Source organism: Tetrao urogallus (assembly GCF_951394365.1).
Source record: "Tetrao urogallus genome assembly, chromosome: 8".
NCBI lineage: Eukaryota > Metazoa > Chordata > Aves > Galliformes > Phasianidae > Tetrao > Tetrao urogallus.
Genome location: NC_136821.1, coordinates 5,709,410 through 5,735,023, shown reverse-complemented (window position 1 = coordinate 5,735,023; position 25,614 = coordinate 5,709,410). Strand labels below are relative to the sequence as shown.

Here is a 25,614-nt window from a genome sequence, read left to right as displayed (position 1 = left end):
CTTGTGCTGCTAGATGGAGGATATTTTATAGGTGGGGGATGCCTAACCAAGTCTGAAAGCTGTTTCTCCACAGTGAAACGAGGAGTGCATCCTCGTGCTGCTGCTGTGGATCGATGCTCAGGATGCAGCACAGTCATGGCTTGGAGTCAGTACAGGTTTGGATGCAGCAGAGCCGGTAAATCCGGCTGCTGGGCTTTGGTGTTTCCTGGCTGTTCGGGGCGCTTGTCCAGAGGTTTTGGAGAGAAGCTGCTTCTCCTGTTTTATTTATTATGTATTTTTGTGCTTTATCCTGCTGTGGTGACTGTCACCTTGATAGAGAGTGGAGAAATCCTTCTTAAGAGCATAATTAAATCAGCTAATTTAGTATTCTGTAGATATGGCTTACACAGGGAGGGTTAGAGGCTGAAAACCAAACAGAAAGGACATAAAAATGAGTAACGTCAGAAATACGATAGGGATGAAATTCTTTTCTTTCCATTGCCTTAATTGCCAGAGGTGTCAGAGGACTTAAGCCTTCTGTAATAAGGGCCGGTCCTAGCAGCCACCAACTTTTGTGGCTGAACATGAAATCTCTCTTTTGTTTAAATCTAGTAGTGCTTAGAATCATGTCAACCAGGTAATGGAAACTTGAGAATGAACATAGCACAGTGAGCAGGGATGTGCAGAAGCTTGTCCACATGTTGGCCAAGGGCTATGGACAGGCATTCGTGAAGACCCCATGGGCTCAGGCACCCTTTGAGTGTGCTTTACAAAATCTCTCTTCCCTTGAGTGACTGTGGGGCTGGATATGTGAAGACAAAGCCTGGTTTTGTCCTGAGAAACCCTATTGGGTTTTGATTCAATAAGGTGCTGTACCTGCAGCTATCCGAAATTCTGATTTGAAGAGGTGATCCTGGAAACACTTCAAAGTGGGAGAAGGTGAAAGCAAAGTTTTTGTATGTCTCTTATAAAATACAGAGTGGTCAAAGCAGTTGCAGAGATGTATAAGAACTACCAGAAGAAAGATGGGGTCATATGTTTTCTTTGCTTCTCTCAGGAAGACATCCCACCCAGATGCAGAACTTGTGCTTCAGAGGATCACAAAATTCAGAAGTACACTTAGTAGTACACTTAGATCTCCATAGTGTGTGATGTCCAGATTCTTACAGTGTGGATAGTTGCTGCCTGTTGTCAGCTGCCTGCTTCACATTGGATATTTCTTGTCAATGTGCATTCTTTACATCAGTCAGTTTTATCATGGCCATCCTAGTAAACATTGGGCTAAACCAAGAAATTGGTTTTAGTCACTGCTGTTCTTTGCAAATAGCATCATAATTTTGCATTGGGAAAGTGTTGTCAGACAGCCAAACTTCTTCTCTATAAGAAGTCCTCCTATGAAGTTGATTATACAGATTGCAGAGAGACATTAAAGGATCGGAGTTCATGAGTTGGAATGATTATAAAACCTCTGTCTTCAATCTTTGCTATAGGTTACATTGAAGAATCTTGCATGGTTCCTTGCCCATTTGATTGCAAATTAAGTGATTGGTCCAGCTGGAGCCCCTGCAGCTCTTCCTGTGGGACAGGGATGAAAGTCAGATCCAAATGGCTGAAGGAGAAGCCCTACAATGGAGGTCGCCCCTGCCCGAAGCTGGATCTCAAGAATCAGGTGAGCATGTTAAATCACTAACAGAAATCTCACTGTGCTTGTTGCAGTTTCAGCTGGGATCATTAGGTAGCAAGCTGGCATTGCAATTACAAACAAGAGTAATCTCGTGGCTCTGGCTTTGAGTTTCATGGGCAATCCTAGAACTTCTTGAGGATTGAGGGGAAGATGCTCACGTTACAGGAGAACATGACCTGAAACATTTCTTATGTAAAAACAATTTTTATCTCCCAGAGCACAGGAAGCTCTGGACAAATAATCTCACCTGGATGGTGTGTAAATATCAGAAAGCTCAGATGTCATGGATGTTTTAAAAATCTTTAATTCTCTCTGAGACGATGGTAGCTGCAGAAACATGTGTTTGTTAAATATACTCTGCTATTTTTAGCAACTTTTCCCTTCGACACAAGTTCCCTTCAACATTAATCTCTGTATATTCAGTATTGAAGTGTCCCATTAGAGGAAAATAGTCTTTAAATTGCTACTCTTAAGAAAAATCAGCTTCTATTTAAATGCTTTTTAATGCTATATGTATATCTACAAAGCCAATAGAGGTTTCCTACATTTACTGATTATTTTGTGATGGTAATTAACACTGATGAAGCACTATATAGTTAAGCCTGTTCTTTACTGCTTTCAAATTCAACTATGAAAATTAATTAATAGGATGGAAACTGTCATGCCAAAGGGGCTTGATATATATATATATATATGTATAATTTGCCGAGTGTGTAGAAATATATATACGGAAAATGTATTGCATAATATGTGTAGAAGGAATTTTAACAGCAAAGATGTATTTGTGCAGCAGCTTGCAGGTGCTAGAGCTGCTGGATCATGTTGTTTACCGTGCAGTCACTGCCACAGCTTTGTCCTGGGGTGCAGCACCACTTCTACCACCTGATTCTCAACTCATGTCGTTTTCCTCACAGTTTATTTTTACTGGTGTGAGAAACTTGTTAAATGCTTCTTCTTCTGCATATCACTGTTCGGAATTCATAGGCTGTATCCTAACAAGAAGAAAACATAAAACTGCAACAAAGTGCGTGTTGTTCATACCTCAGTGCTTTTCTTAATAGATCAGAGAGGTCACCAAAGAGGCAAAATGAATTCCCACAATAAGTTGTTTGGTAACAATAAGCTCCTTTGTAATGAAAAGGTACCAGGATTGTTACCCAAAGTCACAGCAGACTACTTCTGATGAAAAGTAACGTTGCTATAAAGTGTTGCCTATCCTCACGCACATTAAATGTACTAATTTCAAAACCCTTTTGGAAGATATTGAAGGAAAGAAATTGTCTAAATTGGGAATTTATGTCTTTGTGAGGTTTATTGCTGCATGGTGCTTGCAAAGCATTACAGCTGGTGGTAATATAAAGGTAGTTGGTGCTTTTTTGCCTCTTTCTCAGGAAGATAAGACTTCATGTATATGTATGTATATGTACATATAGGTACGTACACATATACAGGTGTGTGTGTTTCTCTTCATTGGTTTCACCTGTGCTTCCTACTTCTTTGAGCAGTAACAGAGCCTCGCTCTGCACCCAGCAGTGATTTAGAAGTGCTGAACTCCTTAGGCACATTGCAGCACGAAGACATTCCTTGCCCAGATGGCAAACTGAATTAGCTGGCTGCACTCATGTTTAGCTAAGCTGAACACATGTCTTTAATCCAGTGTAGGGAGGATTGCCTTCTTTTTCCTCTGATGTGAACAGTGTTTAAAGCCTAGAGAGAAACCCTGCAGAATTCTGTGTATGTTAATATATGACTTCCTAATTATTTTTTGCATAATCATATAATCTGGTTTAAATACCTGCAGTACAGTACGGTTCTTTGATATCAGGCATGAGAAAGCTAGGTCACATTGGTGGAAGGATTTTCCTTATCTTTTCCTGGTGACAATGTAGTATTGTGTTCTATGCTTTGATGAAGACCTTAGACAACTGAAAACCAAGAATAAACTCCTGTAGGTGCCAGCAGATTTCCCTTATTATCTCCTCCACTATTTTTCTTATCTCTTTACAATTATTGCTCCTGAGCTTGGGTCTTGTTATTGCTTAATCTTCTACTTTGTAGAACCCTCCGTTTTCCAGTATTGTATGATTAAAACCCGTGCTCAGTTTGTGTTTTTTCTCAGTCAGCCAAATAATCTTTTATCTCTCTTCTTGTGAAAGTTGTTTTCTAGGCTTCTTGGCGGCCCCTTGTACGTCTTTTTTGTCTCCCCAGTGCCTTTCAGGTATTTGGCATAAATTTAAATGCAGAGAACATAACGGAAACAACAGCCCAGCAGTTTTCTTTTTACCGTTTCTCATTGTGGAAGGGCTCTGGCAATGCTGGTGTTTCAGCAAAGTGACTGCTTTGGAGCAGAGGGCAATTCGCAAGTCAAAACAATTTATTTGACTGATGCAAATAATTACTGAATCACTTAAACCTTCTTCTAGAAGACTGTCCTCCTAGACTCAGTTCAATCATGGTAGTGCAGTTTTTCTGGTCTCTTTAGAACACAACTTTTTAGCATAAATGTAGTTGAGTGCAGTTAATACATTTATACAGACACAGAGATAATGGCATATTCCTGCATGATATTTCATGGAGTTTATGCCCCTAAGTGTTTGACAATTGTTTAAGTGTTAGGTGCTTGCATTTTACTACATCTTTTAAAGAAAATGAGCGTTGCATGTCGAAGTTGTGCAGCTCTTATCTAAGGCTGTGATTGCTTCTGAACAGGCGATTGGATTACAGGGGTCAGCTGGCAGATGTTCTTGGCTGTGTAATGCATGTTAAAAGAGGTGTAGCTTTACTTTTTTCTGTATCTGCTCTTATTTGAATGCACTTACACAGCATGGAGTTGCTAAGCTATTTAATATATAGTTCTACATGACTAAAGGTTAAATATGAGTTATGGGAGGTTTACTGCTTGAATATTCTCTTGTAGGTTTTTAGGATTACTACAAAAAAAAAGCATCTTATTTTAAAACTCTTGGTTTTCCAGGGATTACCTTTCTATTGATTGCTCTAATACGTATTCCTGTCAAGATTTTCCCTCCTCTTCCTTCTTCATCCTCCTGCTTCCACCTGGTCCTGCCAAAGGACAGATAGCACAGCATGCAGTTTATTCACTTTGTATGTGCTGGATCTGTTGAAGCAGCAAAAGTAGAAAGTATCTGAAGTTTAACATTACCACTTCATTTAAAGTGAACATGTTGTTCTTATTACATCCAGCTGTCAGTCAGGGTCCCATCCCTTCTCAAATATTTTGTACCAGATTTGATGAAAGAAGGTAGATGTCAAAGATTTTTGTTTCCCATTTCTTCAGTGGAAATAACTGAACTGAGAATTGGCCCAGGTAGAGGAATACTTGCAGCCTGGCCCCATTTGTGGTTATTTATCAGAAAAATCCCCATTAAAATTTGGCTTAAAATGGAAAAATTGTGTTTTGAATGCTGAACTTTCAATCAGAAATAGGGAGGGGAACCTGTTTTTAAGCATGTGTCTTGTTGTTTGCAGGCTCCTGTGATATCAAATGGTAATGATTGGGGTAGTTCTCTGATAGAAAAATGTTTTCAGGTCAGACATTCACTTTTATCTGCAGGACTTTAAGGTCTTATTTATGCATATGATTAGTGTGAGTACTTTACTGTGAAAAGTTACATAGATGTGAACGAGATTGTGGGACTGAGGTGGTGGATTCTGGTGTCACAAATGAAACTAACTTACGGCTTGTGAGGACAAGTACAGTGCAGGCCAAGTAGCTGCCTTGAGTTGAAAGGAAAGAAGAAATGATACTGCAAATGCAAGTCATTCATCTATGAGAAGGGGATATAAAAGGTCAGAACAGAGGGGGGAAAAAAAAAAAGAAAAAAAAAAAGGAAAGTTTGACATGGCTATCTTTGAAATAAGTGAGAACCTCCACCGGGGCAGATTGTTATGAGCTTGGCATGCAGACTCTTGTTCATCACTGGCAAAAATGCATAGCTAATGGTGGTGACTATGTTGAAAAGCAGTGTTTTGTAGCTGAGATTTGCTCTATCCAATTGTGCTCTTTGTGTCTGTTGTAGTTTCCACAGGAATAAATAGGAGGCATTACTTTCAGAGTGACCTACATACAGTTTTAGTAAAGGCTTGTTCAGGAGCAGCCTTTTGTTAAGATGCTTCCAGGGCTTTTCACACTTAATTTCCTAAAAAAAAAGTTTTAAATAAGCAACATAGCAGTGTACAGACTAAAGTTTGATTTACATTCATAGTGGTTTCTTGAGGCAATTTTTTGGCTCATGTTTTGCAAGCTAAGTTTCTGTGATCCAAAAATGCCCCTGCTCTATACTTGCAAGCTTTAGACTGTGTCAGAAGAACCCTACCTAAGGAAGAGCAACGTAGCATATCTTATCACAAGACACTGTAATGAAACAGATCCATTTTCACTTAGGTAGGTAACTGCTCTCAGGAAGAGCAGTAATTCTGGGTGCATTAACGTTTCTGAAGAGGCAACATACAGCACTACTGCGCTTCTGATGTTTTAATTCCTTCAATTTATATTCCAGTCCTTACCTGCTGACATGAAATATTGACAGCTTTTTTTGTTTGTCTTTGTGTCACCTGCCTAGCAGGGAAATATTCAAATAATAATAATCGCTTAATTTTGATTGTCTGTCTATGAATGATTTTACGTTTTACTTTGGTCTAATAGTTGTACTGTTCCTTTGCATAAATATATCTTTCATGCATGCATCTGCTTATATTTATCTATACACGTGTGTGCATGAAGCATTTTCAGAACTTTGAGACTTGTATGTTAGAAGTTAGGTATTAACCCAGTGTCTTTAATGGCTGTGAACAAATTAGCTCACATCCAATCCCTGGGTGGATACCCCTTGCTTGTCAGTGCCAGAAATTGGTCTTTGAGAATATGATTAATAATATATTATCTATAAATAGCTCCTGCATAAATGTTTTCTTTTATAATATAGATTGCTAATTGTCAGAAAGCCCCTACTTTTCAGAAGGCAGCATAGAATAATGCCAGCTCCGTCACGTGCTGCTGTATCAGTGACACCAACTGTGGACAATCCCTTGCTGTGGCATGTGGAGACACAGCTGACCTGTATTTTCCTCCAGCTCTGTCTATCAGTGCTCGTTTGCTATTGTGAGAAACTTAACTTCTGGAACCAAAAGTCCTATCCTTAACCTCAGTTTTACCTTCAGAAGATCAGATTTCCTCCCACTCAGCATTAAAGGATGGAATTACAGGATAGGAAACGTCATCTGATTCTAATGTGTTTTTACAGTATCATAAAAATTCTATGGTAGGTTTTTTTTGTTGTTATTTTGTTTTGTTTTTGCCTGCTACAATCACATGTGAAAATATTCAATGTCAAAAAATAGTGAAAACCTCATAGTTAGCTTACACGTTTCTTGCTGTGTCTGAAAGTTTTGATACTCAACTGTAACTTAGTTAATTGAAAGTGCACAAGTACCACGCCAGGTCTGTACAGCATGGCTGCTAGCTCAGGTTCCTTAGAAAAGTGTCTGAAAAACCGAGTATGTGAAGGGATACTGCTCCTTTTTCTAAAGAAAATACAGCCATTTCCCATTCCACCCGTCGGAATAATAACCTGTGGCATGTACTGTGATTCCCAGCATATGATAATTTGGTATGCAGTTTCAATAGCTAGCCACATTGGATTTTCATTTCTTCTACAAGTTTTCTGGCAGAGAAAGCCTCATATAAGCATATTTTCACTACTGCCATTCATGGGAAGCTTTATCCTTGTAAAATTGAACCATTTGGCAACTTCTTGGAACAACATTTTTCTGCCTGCTACATTCCCTACCAATGTCCCCGTGTAATTTGGGTCAGAGCAGGACTTTTTGTTCTAAAAGTAACTGATACATTTGTGCCTGAACTGAATTTGAACTGAAAATTTCCCCATAGTTATTTCTGATTGAAGTACAAAGTTCCTATTTCTGTTGTTGAAGGAAACAGTGATTGTTTAATACAGCAGCATACTGTAAAATGTTCTGAAAGATGGGAGTTACACCAAAAGTGCTTTGTCCAGAGGAGATAGAACTAAATGTAAAATCAGCCATGGGAGGTTGGGTTACCCGATGGACGAAGCATTAGCATTTCACCTAAGAAACTGGAGTTAAGTTGGCTTGGGCAGTGTTTGTAAGGGAATAAGTTTGGTTTGTGCTGAATCTCCTGTGGACAATATGTCATGTTGGAGGGGCAGTATGCACTGTCTGTCATAAATCAGTGTGACAGCGGCTAACACCGAGACTGAACTTACTCTTGCTTGTCTTTGTCTTAGGAGCAGAAGAACACGGAGGATTGATGCCTTAGTTGTTCCTTGGCAGCAGATTTAATCTTGGTGCTTTTTTCCCCCTCCTTTTCTTATTTTAGAACATTTCTATTTCTTTTCCACAAAATGTTGTGGCGGAATTTGTTCTCAGTTTTAGGCTCACAGTCATTATGGAAGTTAAATACAGCGTTAACAGTTAAAATAAGCAGGTAGGTTTTGTTTTAATTTGAACAAAGCAAAGAATATTCAGAATAAAAGGTGTTGGTCTGTCTTCACCCGAAGATGTGAGAACACAGCTATGTGGTATCATGAGTTTCATCCCATGTGAGTAGGTCTTCAGAAGCAGTGAATTACAGAAGAGATATGGCTTTTCTTGTTTTTGGCAACTTAAAGGTGTTTCTCTTTTCTCCTCTCTCTTTTATAATGTCTTTGTGTGCAAAATTAAGTTTCCAGAATAGTATTCTGTTGATTGCAAAGCAACGTTTGCTATAATAGAAGACACGAGCATGGAAATTTCTTTTGAAATAGATTCCAAGTCAAGTAATGAAATTAATTATAATAATGTAATGATTGTAATGTAATTTATGATTCTGTGGAACCTGACATTTAGTGATCTCAAAACTTTTTGAAGTAGCAGCACAACGAGATACTGGCATTAAACAGGAGTGCATTAAGCAGGAGGCAGTGTCTGAGTGGGTCTCATACAGGCCTCTATACTTTCTTGTTCTGGGCTTGCTCTTGTGTGGGTGCATCTCCAGCTTGGTGATTAAGATTCTGGTCATTTTTTCAGTTTTCTAGTGGACAGCACCATCTTTTAGAAGGGCTGAATTTTCATGTAAAATGAGAGAGGATTCTATTTGTCCTCAGTTTAAAGGCCACGTAAATTCAGCTGTTTGATTTTATTCCAAGAGCAAAGGGATTTCTTCAGGATGGTCTGACTCACCTGCATGCTGTGACTGCGTTCCGGCTTTCAGAGCAGAATGTTCCTACCTCTGTACTAAGTGTATGACTTCACAGATTCTGGCTCTTTTATGAATAAGAGACAGTAATTTGAAATGAAGTTGCCGTTCCAAAGGGAGAATGGACAAGAAGCTATATGCTGTTATCATCTGTCAGAGCTACCCAGAGAAGCCCAGCAATGCTCAGACACCTCTTGCATTACGATTCTGAAAATAACCCTGGTCTTGCCTTCATCAGTATTTAATATAGCTGTGTTGTTCCATGTACAGCAGTTATCATTGATTAATACTTAACAAGTGTTAACATTTTTTCCTAGTGCAGACGTTTCTTGTGGCCAGTTCCCAGAATTTATATCCATATCATGTGCAAAGTTGGCTTTGCTTTATGCAGGGTGGCTGATTGATAGATTTAGGAATTGATTTTATTTTCTTTTTATGTTATTTAATTGGCTTCCTTCTCCAAGACAGCAGAATAAAAGTGAGAACTACCTTCTGTATTCCTCCTGATATCTCTTCACATGACTGCAAGGATTGTGCTGAGATTCCACCAGCTAAATGTGTGCATTTGAACTGCAAGCTGAATACATGAATCTCACATCTTTTTTTAGGTGACAGCATCAGGATCATCACCATTACCAAACTGCTAGCTGGAATATAAAGCACTTTGTGATTTTGGATTTTAAAGCCCAATTACAGCTTTCTGAGTGATTGCAGAGGCAACCCCCGTGTCAGGGAGGTCTGTTGTTTAGAAGAGCTGTTTTCCAGAAGTTGAAATTCATTCTGGTCACATACAGGTCGGTTTGGGGAAAGAAAGGAGGTATTGTCTTCATTGTACAGCTGTGCAGGGCTGGCCCTGCCTCCTGGGGTGGCTGTTGTAGCAAGCACTCCAAGGAAACAGCTGCACATACAGTTCTCTGGGAGAGCACAGCGTGGAGCCTGTGTAAGATAGGGAGCATACATGAACATTCCCAGTGAAGGATTTTACATCTGCTGGGGTGGAAGTGCCCTCAGGGCTGATGCCATGGGTGTACATGTTGAAGGGGCCTGGACACCTTCCTGCCCCTAGTCCCTGTTTCCAGCAGCCCCCGCAGATCCCATGGGGAGAGACAGTATCAGAAGGACATAAATTAACAGAGAGTGTCCAGAGGAGGGCTATGAAGATGGGGAAGGGTCTGGAGGGTAAGATGTGTGAGGAGCAGCTGAGCTCTCTTGGCTTTTCACCCCAGGGCAGAGGAGGCTGAGGAGGGGCATTGTGCTGGCTGCAGCTCTCACAGGGAGCGGATGGGCAGGACTGACCTTATGGGTTCCTTTCAACCTGGAATATCCCGTGGTTCTATGATGGTGTAAAGATTGTGACATCTTTCTGCTATAAATAAACGTGTTGCAGGCTATAGCCACCCATAGAAAAACTGAAGACAAGTGGATTTTTGTGTATTAATGAAATGCAAATGGGTACATTCTTCTGCATATAGATGTATATTCTGTCCTGTCTAATTTTATTTACTGCTTCTCACTTAAGGAGTGCATAAATCAGCAGTCCTGTGTAGTCTGTTGTGATATATTACTTAATTAAAGTTATGAAGGCTTTTAATCCTTTATATAATTAATATTATTTTTGAGTCAGCCATTTCCCATATTTTAACTTAACCAGGAAAGATGCATTATATTACAGAGAGAGCATTTTGTGAATCGTCATGCTCACTAACAGATGTGGCACACAACACGTGTGTCAGATGCTCCAGATTAGGTTTGGAATTTGAACTCAGAACCAAACATAATTAAATGTTACTACACCTAAGAAAGCTTATGTAGCACTGATTATAGTTTAATAGCAAGTATAGTCTATGTGTTTGTTAGAGTCATGGATTAGTTTTTAAGAGATTGAGACACAATGTGGTTTCACAGTAAAGATTTTAGCAACACTTTAATAATTTAAAAAGTATTCTTAAAATGGTTGTGTGTGTTCTAATGGAGTCTTAATTTAGTGTTCTATATTAGTGGGATCATTGGGTGATTTATTTTTTTTTAGGTGGCAGGTTATGGTACTATTTTTCACTTAATTAAGGTCGTAGCTGACACGAATTTCTTTTCCAAAAGAGTCAGCATTAAAGAACTGGGATAGTATGAAAAATCATGTGATTTTTGTAGAGCAGAGATGGGTAGTTTGAGGAGTTCTGCAAAATCTGGGAAAAAAAAATACTAAGAGTGTTTTAAGTTGCATGTTTCAGAGGAGTCGCCCAGCTGGAATTTTGCTGTGTTTTGCTCCCTCATTCTCAAATGTTATCTTTGTGTGTTGAAAGCATGTGCCAGTTTCATCCTGAGAGCTCTGGGATTTCGAGGAAATGTTGGTGTCCAAACTTGGTATTACAGATTCCACATCAACTTTTTCATAAAATTTGATGTCAGTTTGGATTTCATTGATGGCAAGGGTGTTTTGCAGAAATAGGAGCTTCCTATAGTTGGGAGTCAGCTGCCCTCTGTTGGTTGGTTCTGTTTTGCTGTAGTTTGTGTTTCTTGTGATGACTTTGGATGGATGGGGAAAGCTTCCCCTGGTTCCAGCTGCCAGTGCTGTGTTGAACATCAGTGGGGTTCCTCCAGGAACACACCTCTGCTGTATGTGTGGTGTGTCTTTAATGAACTTCTCTTAACCTGACTTTGAATTCTGAATCTCCTTCTTTGAGAATACAATTATTATTAATCAGTATGAACTTTGGCAATTAAAAAAACTAGACTGAATGCTAGCTGTCAGCTCTGCTGGTCAATCTACATCAAGAATTTATTCTGACATCTGTTCAGTCTCGGTGTCCTTGACTCTCTAATAAGTTAGTTTTAAATTATGACTACTAAATAAAGATGAGAATTTTTCCTTCTCTAAGTACGTGATATTAAGTGGTTTGTGAACTTTCTAGTCAGGTGTAAGTATATTTTCACTAATGTTCTGAAAAGTCAGAGTGAAAGGAGTAATGTTGAAAAATAGTGAGGTTTAGCAGTCTCTTCTAAGTAAAGTTTTGAAAAGTAATGGAAGTCTAGTCAGATTCTTCTTTTAGAATGTCTTATTACTGGTGAAAATAATAAACATGCATTTGCTAATGCTCTTAGGCAATGCAGTGTGTGATACATGGGACATGGGCTTTTCAGCCACTTGCAGTGATGTGCTGGGGCTCAAGCCTACAAAGTGTGAAACACCTTCAGCTTCCCTGATTTCCAGTGGGAATTCTGTGCATCTCCTACTTCGGCCAAGTCCTGGTTGTGAGGAGCCCTGGGCTCCCAAGTCCACATTTTCACACAGTGTGGGTGTTCAGCTGACTTCCCTGGGGCACCTCAGAAAGTTGGGCTTGGTTTGGTGGGAGTGCTTAGCGATCAGTAGGTCTGACAAGCTGGCCTTTGTGAGTGTACACATTTCCAAAATGCCTTAAAATAAATCCAAGCTGTTCCTTTAATTTAAATTCAGTTTACCCACAAGTGGCCATCTGGAATATAGATTTGTGTGTGCAAATCATTCTCTAGGCAGCACAGTAGTAGTATCTTTGCTGCTATTAATGCGGTTTTTAAGGAATTTCTTCTTTGTAACCACAGATCTGGATCTGAATCAAAACACGCAAGCCAAATTTTCACCCATCTTACATATACCCTCCTTTGTGAGAACTTCAATCCTAACTTTCAATCTAAATAGTAAATGCAGATTTTAATGTAAATCTATGTCTAGGCCTATTTTGGTTAACATAATATGTATTTTTGATAATGCTCCAGTCTCAGCAAAACAGCACTTTAAATTTTTAAATTGGTTCAGTGTGTCATTTAGTTAGAATTTGCTGTACAGGGTGTGGTGACATTGCTTTGCAGGAAGGCTCACATCTCATGCACGCCTGCTGCATGGTGCAGCAATTTACTTCTGCAAGTGGCAAAAGGGGATGAGAGCCGATGCTCAGATCAGACTGCATGTTTGGAGAGTAACATTTGCAAATGCATGGACATTTGTTTTTTCCTTTCACGTGGCTTTCCCCCAGCTAATAGCTGGTTGTAAAGCTGGATGGTAAATGAGCAGATTTATATTTGTTGGAACACAAACATCAACGAGTACTTTAGCAACTAGAGTAGCAATAGATATTCATTAGAAAATCCATTGGAGAAATCAATTATACTCTGAGTTTGTCTTGTTGAGAGAATGGAGGTACTTGGTCTGTGTGAAGCAGGCATTACTTGAGCAAGCAGCAGGTGGGCAGACAAAATGGGCTTCATGGATAGTCTCACAGGTGAGTAAAATAATAAGAAAAGATTAATTTTCTATCCCTCGTGTTCCCAAAGCAACCATTGACAAAACAGGGAGGTTTTAAGAGTGAGAGATGGGAGACAGTATCTTGCAGCATGTACTACATACACAGCTCATCAGTCCCGAGGAAGAAAAGCGATGATTAACCTTGATCAGATTAAACATTTGCATATAAAAGAGGCTTTTCGTAATATTCATTTCAGGTCAGTGTTTGATAAATGACTCACAGATTTTCATCAGCGTTCTGGTGTCTTAATTTTTGTAGAGTAAACATCCTCTCTGGAGCTGTGTGCAAACAGCAGCATTTTCAGCATTGCAGCGTATCATGCAGGAAACCCTAAGTGCAGGTTGGATTTTCATGCTAACTACAGAAACTAAACCCAGCCAGAGGAGGAGAAATACTTTTTAAGCTTAATTTCCTTTCTTTTCCCCACCCTGTTGTAGTAATGTAGCATACCACATTGTGATGGCTGTATTGCTCCAACCAAATGTTAGCCCTGTCATCGCTGGCCAAATTCCCATTGTTTAATTAAGTAAAGGCAAATTCCAATTAACTTTGAAGGCACCCATGGCTGGCCCTGCTTTTGTAGAAAGCAGTGTTCATGAACTCGGGGCTTCCCTGTTGTCCTTGTGTTTGGTGGAGGTGGACCCTTTGATCCAAGCCATACATAACAGCCATTGAGTGGCCTCCCTGTAGAATGGACACTTGTTCCACATCCTGCCCTCGCAGGCATTTTGCTGGATCATGCTTTAGTTGCAGACTGCATAACAGATGAAGTTTGACTCTAAAAACGGAAGGGTAGTTTTTTGGCTCAAATGGATGTTTATCAATGGAGTTAAGAATGAAAGGGAGCAATCAGTCTCCACATGCTTCCCTGAAATTGGTCCAGCAGCATTAGCAGCACTATTGCAACATATTTGAAATGGTGAAATAGGGAACACTTGTTACTTTAAAAAGACTGTGGCAGTTGTGAGAAGAAGAATACAAAAGTTTGGAGCGTGTCAAAGTCAGGCATGTGTAAAATGCTGCCTGATTGTATTGCAGGCACCTAAGGACAGGGTGCTTCCCTGCTTTCCAAGACAGCCACAGCAACTGAGTGAACCCAGAGATATTGTAACTCTATTCACTGTCACATGCAAGTGTTGTCAGGGGTCTGTGCCTTACATTTCAGCTGTTTGATTAAACTGAAGTTAGGTTCAGAGGTATCCCTTCATTAGGTTCAGTGGTAGAAACTTTATTTTAGTTTTTTAATTGAGGTATGTAGTTTGGAGTGTGTAAGTTAAATGCTTAGAAAAGGCCTCCACTTTTCAGTGTTACTAGGCAAAACTTGCTGTCTTTTATTGTTACATTTCATGTGTATAAGGTTAATGAAATTACAAAAAGTAATTAAAGAAAAAAATAATGATATGAAGAAAAATCTAATTTTATAATTGATGATTTTAATTATTTTAAACAGTTTGCAAGAGGAATGGAGGGGAATTCTTCCTTTAAATAATAACTTTCCCCCCCTGTTTCCACTAAATTAAAATGATTAATACTCCTAACAACAGTATGGAAGGCAGGCAGCCTTGCTGGGGGCCTGAGCTACAGCTGTGCTGGCTGCTGGCACTCAATGCTGCACTGCTGGGAAGGGAGGAAGCACTTTGGCTTAGAGGCAGTTACAAAGAACAGGTATCCTTTTTAGAATTGCATTTTGGAACAAGCTGAGAAAAAAAAAAAAAAAAAAGGATTATTTTAATCATTTTACATTAGTCATTGCTTAAGTCAGTTTATCTTTTCTTTGATATCACAGAACTACCTAAACCCAGTTGTTAAGTGCTAAAGACAAAACCCAATTCATTACCTCCTCCTAGCCAAAGGTCAAATTTTCAGTGGTCTGGAATTTAATTTGCATTTAATTCAAGGTTTCATCAAGATAATTGTCTGTTTAGTTCACTCCTCTAATTGAACGTTTGCAAGAAAATTAATGTCTGATCACCCCTGGGAGAGGGGAGGTGCAGCACTGTTGCACTGCAGTTTTCCAGCTTCACCTAGGAAAAGCATCCTGTTTTCATGGGACATGGAGCTCCTTTCTCTGCCATAGTCACAGAAGTTGCAGGCTGTATTGGCAGCTGAAAACATTATTGTAGTCTGCCTTGGCGTTAAGCAGACTGTCTGCATTACTCCAGTGAAAACTCTGATCCAGCCTCTCTTATTTAACAACCTTGTCATTCCCAGGCTGAATGGATGGGTGTTTTTTCTGCCTTGTCTCTGCTGAAGTTTCCATTAGTAGCAATAGCTCTGCTCTCTGGTATTTTACTGCCCTGCAGGTGTTTTGGGGAGAAAACAGCTCTCTTCTCTCATCATCAGATCCATCCCTTGCAGCTCACGGTCTCCAGACACCAAAGCCTTCCAGCCTCTTCTGAAGGTGGGATCTTCGTTCTCACAACCCAATATTTCTCTTCTGCAGTTGTTTCTGCCTGCATGTGAGAAAGCAAGTGCACAGATCTGCACGCAGTGCACAACTGAGGATCTTAGCAGGGTTTGTGAATCATTGGTAATTGCATCCTGTGTTGTAGGGAAATTCTAAGAGAATGCCTTCCTGCCCTGCATTTTCTTTTTCATTTTGTGGCCATGTCACAAACTGTTTCATCCAGTGTTCTACCTGGATGCATTTTCCTCAGGCTGACCTCCGAGGGTATAGCAGATTTTGTTGTTGCTATTAGTCCCCAAACACACAATCTTTGTAGTGAATCACAGCCTCTTTCTGCTGCCCAATCCATGCATCACATGGCCCTTCTTTTCATACTGTCCCAGATCTCTCTGTCTAAAGAGGGCACTTAGCTTCATCAGTAAAGTGTCAGCAGGACTGTAGCTGTTTGTGTGCTGGTGTACTTGGTGAAATATTAAGATTGGCTTTAAGACCAGTCCTTCGGCAGTGATGCTAATAACTTCCCTGCAGCCCGACATTTCCCATTTAATATCACTGCTACTCTCCTACCTCTAGCACTGTCATGCCAAGTTAAATTTTTTGTACTAATCCCCATCTTCTTCAATTTAAGTGCTGTGGTAAGCTTTGCTAAAATCAGGCAGCTGAGACCTGTTTCATTTCCTTTGTCCAGAAAGGAAGTTTTCTTCTATAAGAACGGTATCAGATTAGTCTTCTGTGCCTCACCTGCATTAAACCCAGGTGGTATTTTTCCCCACGTTTTCTCAGCTTCACTGACTTTTATTATTCCTTCCTTAAAAATTGCTCTAAAGTCTCGCTACTGCTAAGGGTAGAATGAAGGATTTTAGTTGCTCTGATATATTTTTTTTTTCTGTATGGATAGGACATTTATTACTTCTGATCACATGATAACATTCTTGTCTCACTTGATTTATTGAAACTAGCTACCCCATGGGAATTCTCATATGCCAGTTCTTTCACAAATCTTCATGGAAATTGCTTAGTACTTGTACACATTTGGGCTCTTGCGATATACTTTCATCATGACTGGGGTAGTTTCTACGTGGTTATCATCATTGACTATCATGAAAATTGAAGCATGTATTCATGTAATTTGGAGTTACATATTGTCTAATCTGTACTCCATCTTCACTATGTGGTAGTTTCACTTCTTTGCAGGTCATCTCTTCATGCAGCCAACACAGCTTTTGTTGCATATGTTTGTATTTTCTGGGTTGGTTTTTGATAACTGCTGCTTGCTGAGTTCTGATGCTTTCTTCAGCTCCATGTGAATGCTCTTATCCCTGCTGGACTATCTCTGTCCATTCATCTGATTGACTGGTGAGGCCTGGCACACTGCCCTCTAGCTTTTTCTTACTTGAAATGTGAGTCCCTGTAAGTATTGGTATCTTTGACTTGAAAAATGTCTGCCATCTTCTCCAGGCAGATCATTCAACCTCTTTATTAGCTAACTTTCCCAGCTGGTTCCCTCTCTGTGTACAAGTTTCCTTTGGAAGCCAAGATGTGTGATGGAAAATGCCTTTTCTAAGAAGTCTACATTCTGCTGTGACAGCTTTGCTTCAGAATCAGCGTATGAACACATACTTCAATTTTCTTTCTAGAACCAGTAATTTTATTCCTCTTTTTTTAAATCAAAAATGAAACTGAAATCCACCACCTTCTAGTTTTAGTTAACACTGAATTAACTTGTCAGTAACTGCTTTTAGGATAATTTTGGATTTAATGTTATTAGCAGCTTTTGTTCTCCAGTAAATGAGTAATCTTGTTAGTACATGTATCTGTAGTAACACTGTTTATGATACAGGTCTGTGTCGTGTTCCCCACCAGCGTCATCACAACAGAATCATCGTCCTTAGACAGAAGACTTTTCAAGCTATGTGTCATCTTGCATTTTTGTCCTTTTGGAAGAATCTGTTCTTTCGTATGAGACTTGTTGAGGTGGAGTCATCAAGAGAAAGTGCAGAGCAGTTCCTCTTTGGTACAACGAGAATCCCAACACTCTGTCTAGGGCTTCTCAAACCCTGCCTTCTCCTTTTTCTCCTCTGTCTGGGAAGAGATTGAGAGAGGAGTTTTAGGTTTCATGTCATTTCGTGATGTTCATTTGAATGACCTGCAGAACTCTTGGCATCATCCAAAACTTCCACCAGTAAATGTTAACACCTCTCTCTATCATCATGTATTCCTTCTGCCGCGCGTTTGCTTATACTCAATATTCAACCTTTCCACTCTTTAGCCTTAAATTATACATAAGTTTAAGAATTCATCTGCACGTATCATCGTGTGGAAATGTAGAGATGTTGGCAGTTGTTGTTTGATGAGAGAGGTTTTTCACCCTGTAATTAAATAAGCTCTGTGAATGTTAGTTCACATGAAAAATAAATAAGAATGCGTGATACCAGCCAGGAGGTCATAGATAAAATGAGGCACTAGTGTACTATGGGAAAAGGAACTTTACAAGTTAATGGTCTGGGTGCTATTACTGGATATAGTTTGCAGCAAACAAGAAGAAATAGGTGATGATTTTTATTAGCATAGGAAAGTTTGAGAATAACTTTTAGTCACTGGTTTATCCTGTTTGCCCCCTCAAAATGTTCACCTTCAGGCATGCTATCTGTGAGTTCAGACAATTAAGATATAGACCCAACAAAATAGTTTGCTAAAAGGTCTTCATTTATAAATAGGCAAATCTGGGAAGAAGGATCTGTTGTGAAACACTGTGGTCATTTTTTTTCCCATTTAGCCCTCAATGTGCAGAACATTGGAAAGTCAGGCTTTGCAGACTTGTTTGGGAATGTGAATGTGTGGCCACAGAGTAGTACAGAATGGCCAACGTCGTGGAAGAGTCTCTATTCTGTCTTTGTGTGTCTCAAGTGCACTCAACTGGCGAGTTATATGCAGCTGAAACGGTGGTCCTGACTGCATATTTGTCTCCTGGTCTCCTACCTCAGGGGCTCATTTTACATCCTAGTCACTTGGTGTTCAGTAAGTACTCTATTAGACTAAACTTTAGCTGTGCTCAGGAGGGCTTCATTGCTAAATAGCAATGACATTCACGAAGTGCATGCTCCATAATGGATAACAAGTTTGAAGCAGGAGAGACTATGCTTATGAAGATCTTTCTAAACTGTAGATGTGCTTCCTAACAGATGAGAAAATCCAATCAGGTCAGATTGGTTTATCTAGAAGACTAATGAGCGTGAAGTCTAAGTAAAGACTGCCACATCGGGTTCATTTCTTCTAGTCTGGTTTGGGCTGAAAAGAGGCCATTTGTATGATATGTGATGATCACAGCTTTTTAAAAAGAATAGTTTTGGTCCCAGTACAAATATCATAAGTATCCAGATCCCCTGAACAACTGCATTCTCTTCTCTTTCTTAATTTGCAATTCTTTTTATTCTTCCTGACTTTTCCAAATTAGTGCAGTGTTCCTCTGTTAGTCACATAAAATGCTTTTTTTTTCCTGTGCATCAGCTGCTACAAATAGCCCAAACACATCAGCATAACACAGAAGGGGATAATAGGCTAAATTATCCTTAAGCAGTTGTGGTTGTAACTGTTTCATGTCTTATCGTGCTATGTAAATTTGGTTCTTTGCTGGGTCCCACAGACATATCTTTATTTTGACTACTGGAAGGCACAGTAGGATAAATGGATTAAAGAAGGGAACTAACTCTTAGCGCTATTTCTCATCTGTTTTATGGTAATGCTTTCGCTGAGGTAGTTGCTGTGTATACACATAAAATAGATCTGCTCTCCAAAAGCGGTTTCCTATTAGATTCAACCAAATGTAAAAATAAATAAAATCACAGAACAGTAGGAAAGGATCAAAAGTAGAGAAAAGGGTGATAGTGCTGAAAGAGTTTGGTCATACAGGTTAACAATAGTAGGAATAATGTGATAGTTACAGTATTTTAGCAATGTTATTTTTGTAATAGCAAGTATGAAAAACAGCAGCAAAATTGAGGAGAATGATACAACCTAGTTGCCATGTATGGCTGCCTTTAGGAGGAGAGGTGAGCCTTACAGTAGAAGTGGATCTTGAGAAACTACTAAAAGCTGGAATGGGGGATGATATTTCATATTAATTCCATTTAAGTATTCCAGGGAGGGCAACATAAAGAGAAGTATGAGAGAAGTTCAGTCATGAGTGCTCTGTGCTGGTGTCATTGACAGAGCGAAGTGGGGACAACTGAAGTGAGAGCAAGAGGGCTAAAATAATGTGTTGGCTGGAGAGCAACACTTCAGATATGACAGCGTAAGTGCTAGTTTAAAATGGAAGTTGAAGCCATGGGGGAGATAAAATTAGCCACAGACAAGATAGGAAGAAAGAAAAGCAGGAGAGCTGAGAGATGGCTCTCCAGTGCCCCATAAAAAGGAGGATAAGTGGAGGGAGCAAACTTATGAAAGGCATAGCAAAGAGTCAGCTAGCTCCCGTTTAGTCTTTCTTTGGTGCAATATATATAAAATAACTTGTGACATCTTTGAGTTAGAGACCAGCTATTTGTTTCTTGTTTGTACATCAAGCTTTTGACACCACACAGGGATCCCTAGTAACTTTCTGGCAGGAGCAATGCATCTGGAGGCAGGTCGTGCACATCCTTCTGCCTCGCCAGCCAATCTAGGACTGTAATTTTGGGTGGCACCTGGTGGCTGCTGGTGCAGTTCCCATGCTGGAGTGTGCTCTGGCAGGCAGTGATGCACTCCTCCTGCCTTAACAGACAGAAATTCCTTTTTGAGAAATGTTTGCAAGGAGGCAGGAAGAAAAAAGTTACCATCTTTCAGATGTGGGTGGGAAATTGTGGCATTCCCTGAGCTGGGCAAGGTTCATGTAAGAATGGGTACACCCTTCCTACAGCTGTCCCAAATCTATGCCCACTAAAATACAGTGGTTCCCCTCCTTTCACCTTCACCTCCTGAGCCTCTTCTGGCTGTTGTTGGGCTCTGTGCCCTCTCTAGGGTCTCTCTGCTGCTGCCACCAAATTCAATTTTGCAGCCTGTAGGGCTGGACCAAAATAACACATTCAGTTTTGCCTACATTACTGAGTAGCCTTGGGCTGACTCAGAAAGCAGATGGGTATTTAATTTGACATTTGTGCCTCTGCAGATCTCCTCTGTAAGCTGGAGGAACAGCTCTAGCACTGTTGCAGGGCCAGCTCATGCAGGTGAGCAATTGCCAGTGGAGGAATAATCTTCTGAAGAACAGTAATATGTCAGGTTATACTCCTGACTTCTCTCTATGGGATGATACAGCTCAAGAAAATTAAACCTAAGAGATAATTTGGCAACAGTCTTATTTTAAATACTGATTAATGACTATTGCTTTAGCTTTAATGCTGCTTCTGCTCCACTCATGTGATGTTTTAATATGGCAGTGGAATTATGATTAGTGCATTTAAGTTTTTAATGTTCAGATAGTTAAAATGCCCCCATAATAATCGCTGCCTTTAATACTCAGCAAAACTATTACAGAGATATAATTGCCCTTTAGTGTTGAAAGGAAGAAACCAGGATCCTAACACGATCTTGAATGCCTCTTTTCTGGTAGCTTAAATCAAATCCTTAAATTTGAAAGTCCTTGGCAGCAAGTTTTAGGAACTTTAATTAAAAAAGAAGCTTTCCATAAATAAATCAAAGCTGAAAGACTAGAGATGGAGGTAGAGGAGTAGTTCAATAACTGCAATATAAAGTGCAGGAGAAGGTACAGTAGGATATGTCCTGGAAATAACAATTTAAAGCATCCAAATCAAAAACCAAGTTCATATGCAGAAGTCTGTAATCCAAACTGTACCTGCCCAGCATACAAAGTAGCTCGAAGGTCTGTAATTGTTATTCTCTCATCATTAAAATGTTCTAGATCCAGTTCTGCAATATCTCACACTTCTGGGAGCAAGGAGTGATTTTCTAATAGAATTACAGGAAAGCAATAAAAATGGGAGCAGCTCCAGCTCTGTGAATTCGGCTGATACTCGGCAGAAACAAGGAATGTGTTTCTGATTTTCCCTCCTCCTGCCTTGGAAACGCTGTCTTCCACGCAGCAGTTAGTGTACATCTCACCCAGCCTGTAATTCTGCTGCTTTCTGTTTTCTGCATCAGGAAAAAAAAAAGTATTCTGTGATTTTGTAAGGTGTGTAAGAGTCAAGAGAGCGTGAACTCAAACCTCTCCTTGAAAAGCAGAGTCCCTCTGCTCTTCTGCAGAACGGCTGTAAGGCACAGCAAAGCCTCTCTGCGTTTTGAGTTGCTGAGCTCACCGCCTGGCAATTTGTTGGAGAGAATTTTTACATACAGCCGCCTCTTGCAGGAATCTCGGCTCTCCACCCAGCTCTGCCCCTGCTTGGCTGCAGCAGCACACTGAACTTTCTACCTACAGAAGTGTTCCTTAATGATTATTGTCCTTTCTTGGTGTCATTTTTTTCCTGATGATTTCACTGACCTTGTCCATGTGTTGATACACCATGAGTAATAAAGACCCTTTCCCTGTATGAGACCTTCAGCTGTCAGTCCCTCTTTCTTCTGCCCTTCCTTCTCCATTTACTAGAAATAATGCTAAATACAGATGATTGATGGCCCTCATTATCTTCCTGGCATGGTGTTTCTCACTTTCAGGAAGAACCCTGGGACGCCACAAGTTAAACAAGAATTAAGTAAAAGATAAGCACCTGATTTACCACTGACATAGGGCTGGCTCCCTATATATGTAGGAACTCCTGTCCCGAGGCTGCTTAGCAGCTCCTGACTTTCCCTGGTGTCTTAGGTAAGACTGAGAAATGGAGATAGCTGAGTAGTTTGCTCTCCATGCAATCTATTGTGTGCATTTTCCAGTGCTGATAGAAGCAGCTGCATTGAACTCATTGTTGACAGTAACGTACAGGACTCATAATGTATGAGACTGAAGTGCTGAGCATGACAGGGTTAGAAGAAAAGCTGCACCATCTTGAAAGGAAGTGAATGGCTGCTGCACTGCTAGGTGCCATTACAAAGCCAGGCATGTTGAATGGCTTAGCCTATAGGGTAGTGTAAGCTGGAGGTTATGTGGAGAGAAGAAAAGACACTGTGGAGATATTCCTATCACTGTGAGACTGACAGACTGGCATAGCCAACAGAAGGTGGTGGGATGTCTATAGCAAGCCTTACCTAGAATCTAAATTACAGCGTTTTAATACTTCCTGTTTTATTGTTATGATCCATGATCTTATTAATGTATTTTAAGAATGAATGAAAGTGTCATACAAGAAGAAAAATAGAGGGTAGGTGGAGAGCCTGAACACCTGCTAAATGTTCTTGCCTGTTCTTATTAATCACCATTCTGATGGCTTTCTTTTTCCTTGTTGCTTTATTACTTTTAGGAAAATGAAACTGCAACTTAGCATTAAGCTGATTTTGGAAAGAACTGTCTGCATGCTCCTTCTCTTGCAGAGTTGGTTTGATCTCTGAAATGCAGGTTTTTGCATTACTGCAGGAACCTTTTTTTTTTTTTTTTTTTAACATTTATCTTCAATAGTGAGTTGCAGTGCAGCGATCTCTTCTATAAAGATGTGTCCTTAGAGGGTTTGACAGTGTTTGTGGCCAAAACCATCTTTTCTGAGCCATTTAGACAGCAGTTTGGGTTTTTTGAAGAAGTACAATGCAATCTTTACTGGCCAAATGTCTTACCTGTAATGAGAGCAGCTGTTTTCTCCTATTTTTGTATCCTGGGGCTTCTTGTATTTTTGGCAGAAATACACATGACAGAATTTATTTTCTTGCATCCAAATGCAGCTTTCAGTTATTGCCAACACACAAAAATTTGGGAATGTATTGAGTAATTATGTCTGAATTCTTTCTTCATAGGCAGTCTGTAGGAAATAAACTGGATTCTGGGAAGAATCCTCCTGGAGGCATCCAAATATAGTTTGACCATTTTCTCCTGTGTTGAAATATGTCAGCGTGATGCCTGGGAAATCAGTGTCTTCCATTAGTGCAAAGGTAAATCTCAGGCAGGTGGCTGACCCAACTGTAATTGCACTGGATCTGCTGGCAGTCATCGGTGGCTCTTTTGTGTGTCTCTCCCACACCATCATCACTATTTCCTTTAACTTTTACAACACTGTGCTGTCAAACTCATAAATGCTTTTTTTTTTTTTTAATCTCTGAAGGCTAAACTTCTAGCTGACGTTCTGATAGATTTTTTACAGAAATGCCTACAGAGCACATTCTTGGCAGGAGTTCTCGGTCCCGGCCAATTAGCAGAGCTTGTGGTAGGTGTCTCCTGGAGGCTGCACACAGAGAAGTCCACCCAGCATGGGGAATTAACAGTCACAACCGGGTGATGTTTAGTTGTTAATCACTGGCTCCTCCATAGGTCGGTCTTTTGGAATCCTTTTCTCCTGCCTCTGAAGTTACAGCACTGGGACCATACTGATAATGCACATGACTGTGTGCATCACGATCATCTGACGCTGTGAGTCATTTGTGGGGCTGGTGTTTTGAACCCAAATTACTCGTACATAGGGAATGCCTTTGCTGTACATATCATTATCCCCATGAGCAGATAGGAGCTTAGAAAAGCAGCTCTTTGGGTACGTGTTCACTGTGCATAGCAGTATTTGTTCTAGGCTGATTCTTGCAGTCGATGGGAGAAGGTTTACAGACCACCATCCTTCTGCTCCCTTGAGCACTGCAGTAGCTGCAGCTGTCTACACAGCTGCAGCTCAGGAAAAGCAAGGGTTTTTGTAAGCCAGCTGCAGCATGATGTCTGGGAGCAAACTGTTAGCTTGGAGACTGTCATTTCTTGTTCAAGCTGGAGTTCAAATAGTTGTGAGTGGCCACACAAATTCAAACTCCATTTAGTGAAACTTGCTGCTAAGAACTGTTGTCCTCAGGAACTCTTAAAATGCCATATGAAGGAACACTGAGGTGTAGGTTAGAATGATTCTTTCAACCTTTGGACTTCTTGTACCTTCTGGAAATTGGACACTTAAAACATCAGATTAATGAATTGTTTTTTTTAGCTCTGATTCCAGAAGTGTTTTAGGTTGAATATTAAGGAGAAAAGAGCTCTGTAAGATGAAATAATATCCCAGGTAACCTGATGAAATCCCTATAAATAACTGTTTGAAAATAAGACTTTATTATACTGAAAGTAATACTGTATTGAACTAGTAGCAAAGTTATATTGACTTTGTTCAAGAATGTTTTATCTCTGGTGTTTGTGATTCTAAGCTGTGCATTTATTAGCTGTACTGCTAGTGGGAAAATGGACAGCTATATATTCCTCTAGGAAAGGACAGTCATCTAAGATTCAGCACATGACTCTTAGAACAAAACCAATAGAAGAGGGAAAATTAAGTTTCAATGAAAAAGTGAGCTAAAGAATAAAAAAAGAAAAAATATATATATGTTATGAGAGGTCACTGAGCACAAAGAGAATCCAATGACCAGAGATCACCGGTTGAACCCAATAAATTATTCAGGTAGACCTCAATCCTTAGGGATCCTGGGCTGAATTGGTAATTGAGCTCTCCCAGTCCCTGCCTGTGGATGTGAATCGATGCCAGACCACTTGGCTCATGCTCCCACAAGAACCTAAACCTACGAGGCTATATGATTTGAATAAAGATTTAACATGAGCAGACAGCTTCCTGATGCAGCCAAGAATTTGGGGAATCAGAAAGGTTGAGGGAGTTTGAGATGTGGAATCATAGAATCACAATCATAAAAGTTGAAAAAGTTGAAAACTAAGATCATCTAAGTCCAACCACCAGCCCATCACCCATGCCCACAAACCACATCCCTCAGACACGCAGCCTTCCGACGTGTAAAGATGTCTATAAGGTGAAGTCCTGTTGGCACTTAGATTCCCACTGCTTAATACATCTGAAAGTACAGTTAAAGCTTCTGAGGTGCTTTGAGGCATTTGCATTTTAGCTTCAGATTGTCCTTAATGTGCACGTTAATAAGTATATCTCTACATTTAGCTCTCCTACAGGCAAAGGAGAGCTTGTTCAGGCAGGAGAGG

The 25,614-nt window shown here is 40.0% G+C and overlaps 1 protein-coding gene across 1 annotated transcript in view; it reads left to right on the top strand.

Annotated features, from left to right (window-relative positions):
• The window catches only part of THSD7B (thrombospondin type 1 domain containing 7B), a gene marked incomplete at its 3' end in the record, with an annotated part of 241,747 nt that overhangs the window by 167,865 nt on the left and 48,268 nt on the right, over positions 1-25,614 (top strand). Inside the window, exon 14 of the mRNA XM_079539376.1 lies at positions 1,470-1,648. Coding sequence (XP_079395502.1) covers positions 1,470-1,648 — 179 coding nt within the window. The remainder of the gene's footprint in view (positions 1-1,469; positions 1,649-25,614) is intronic.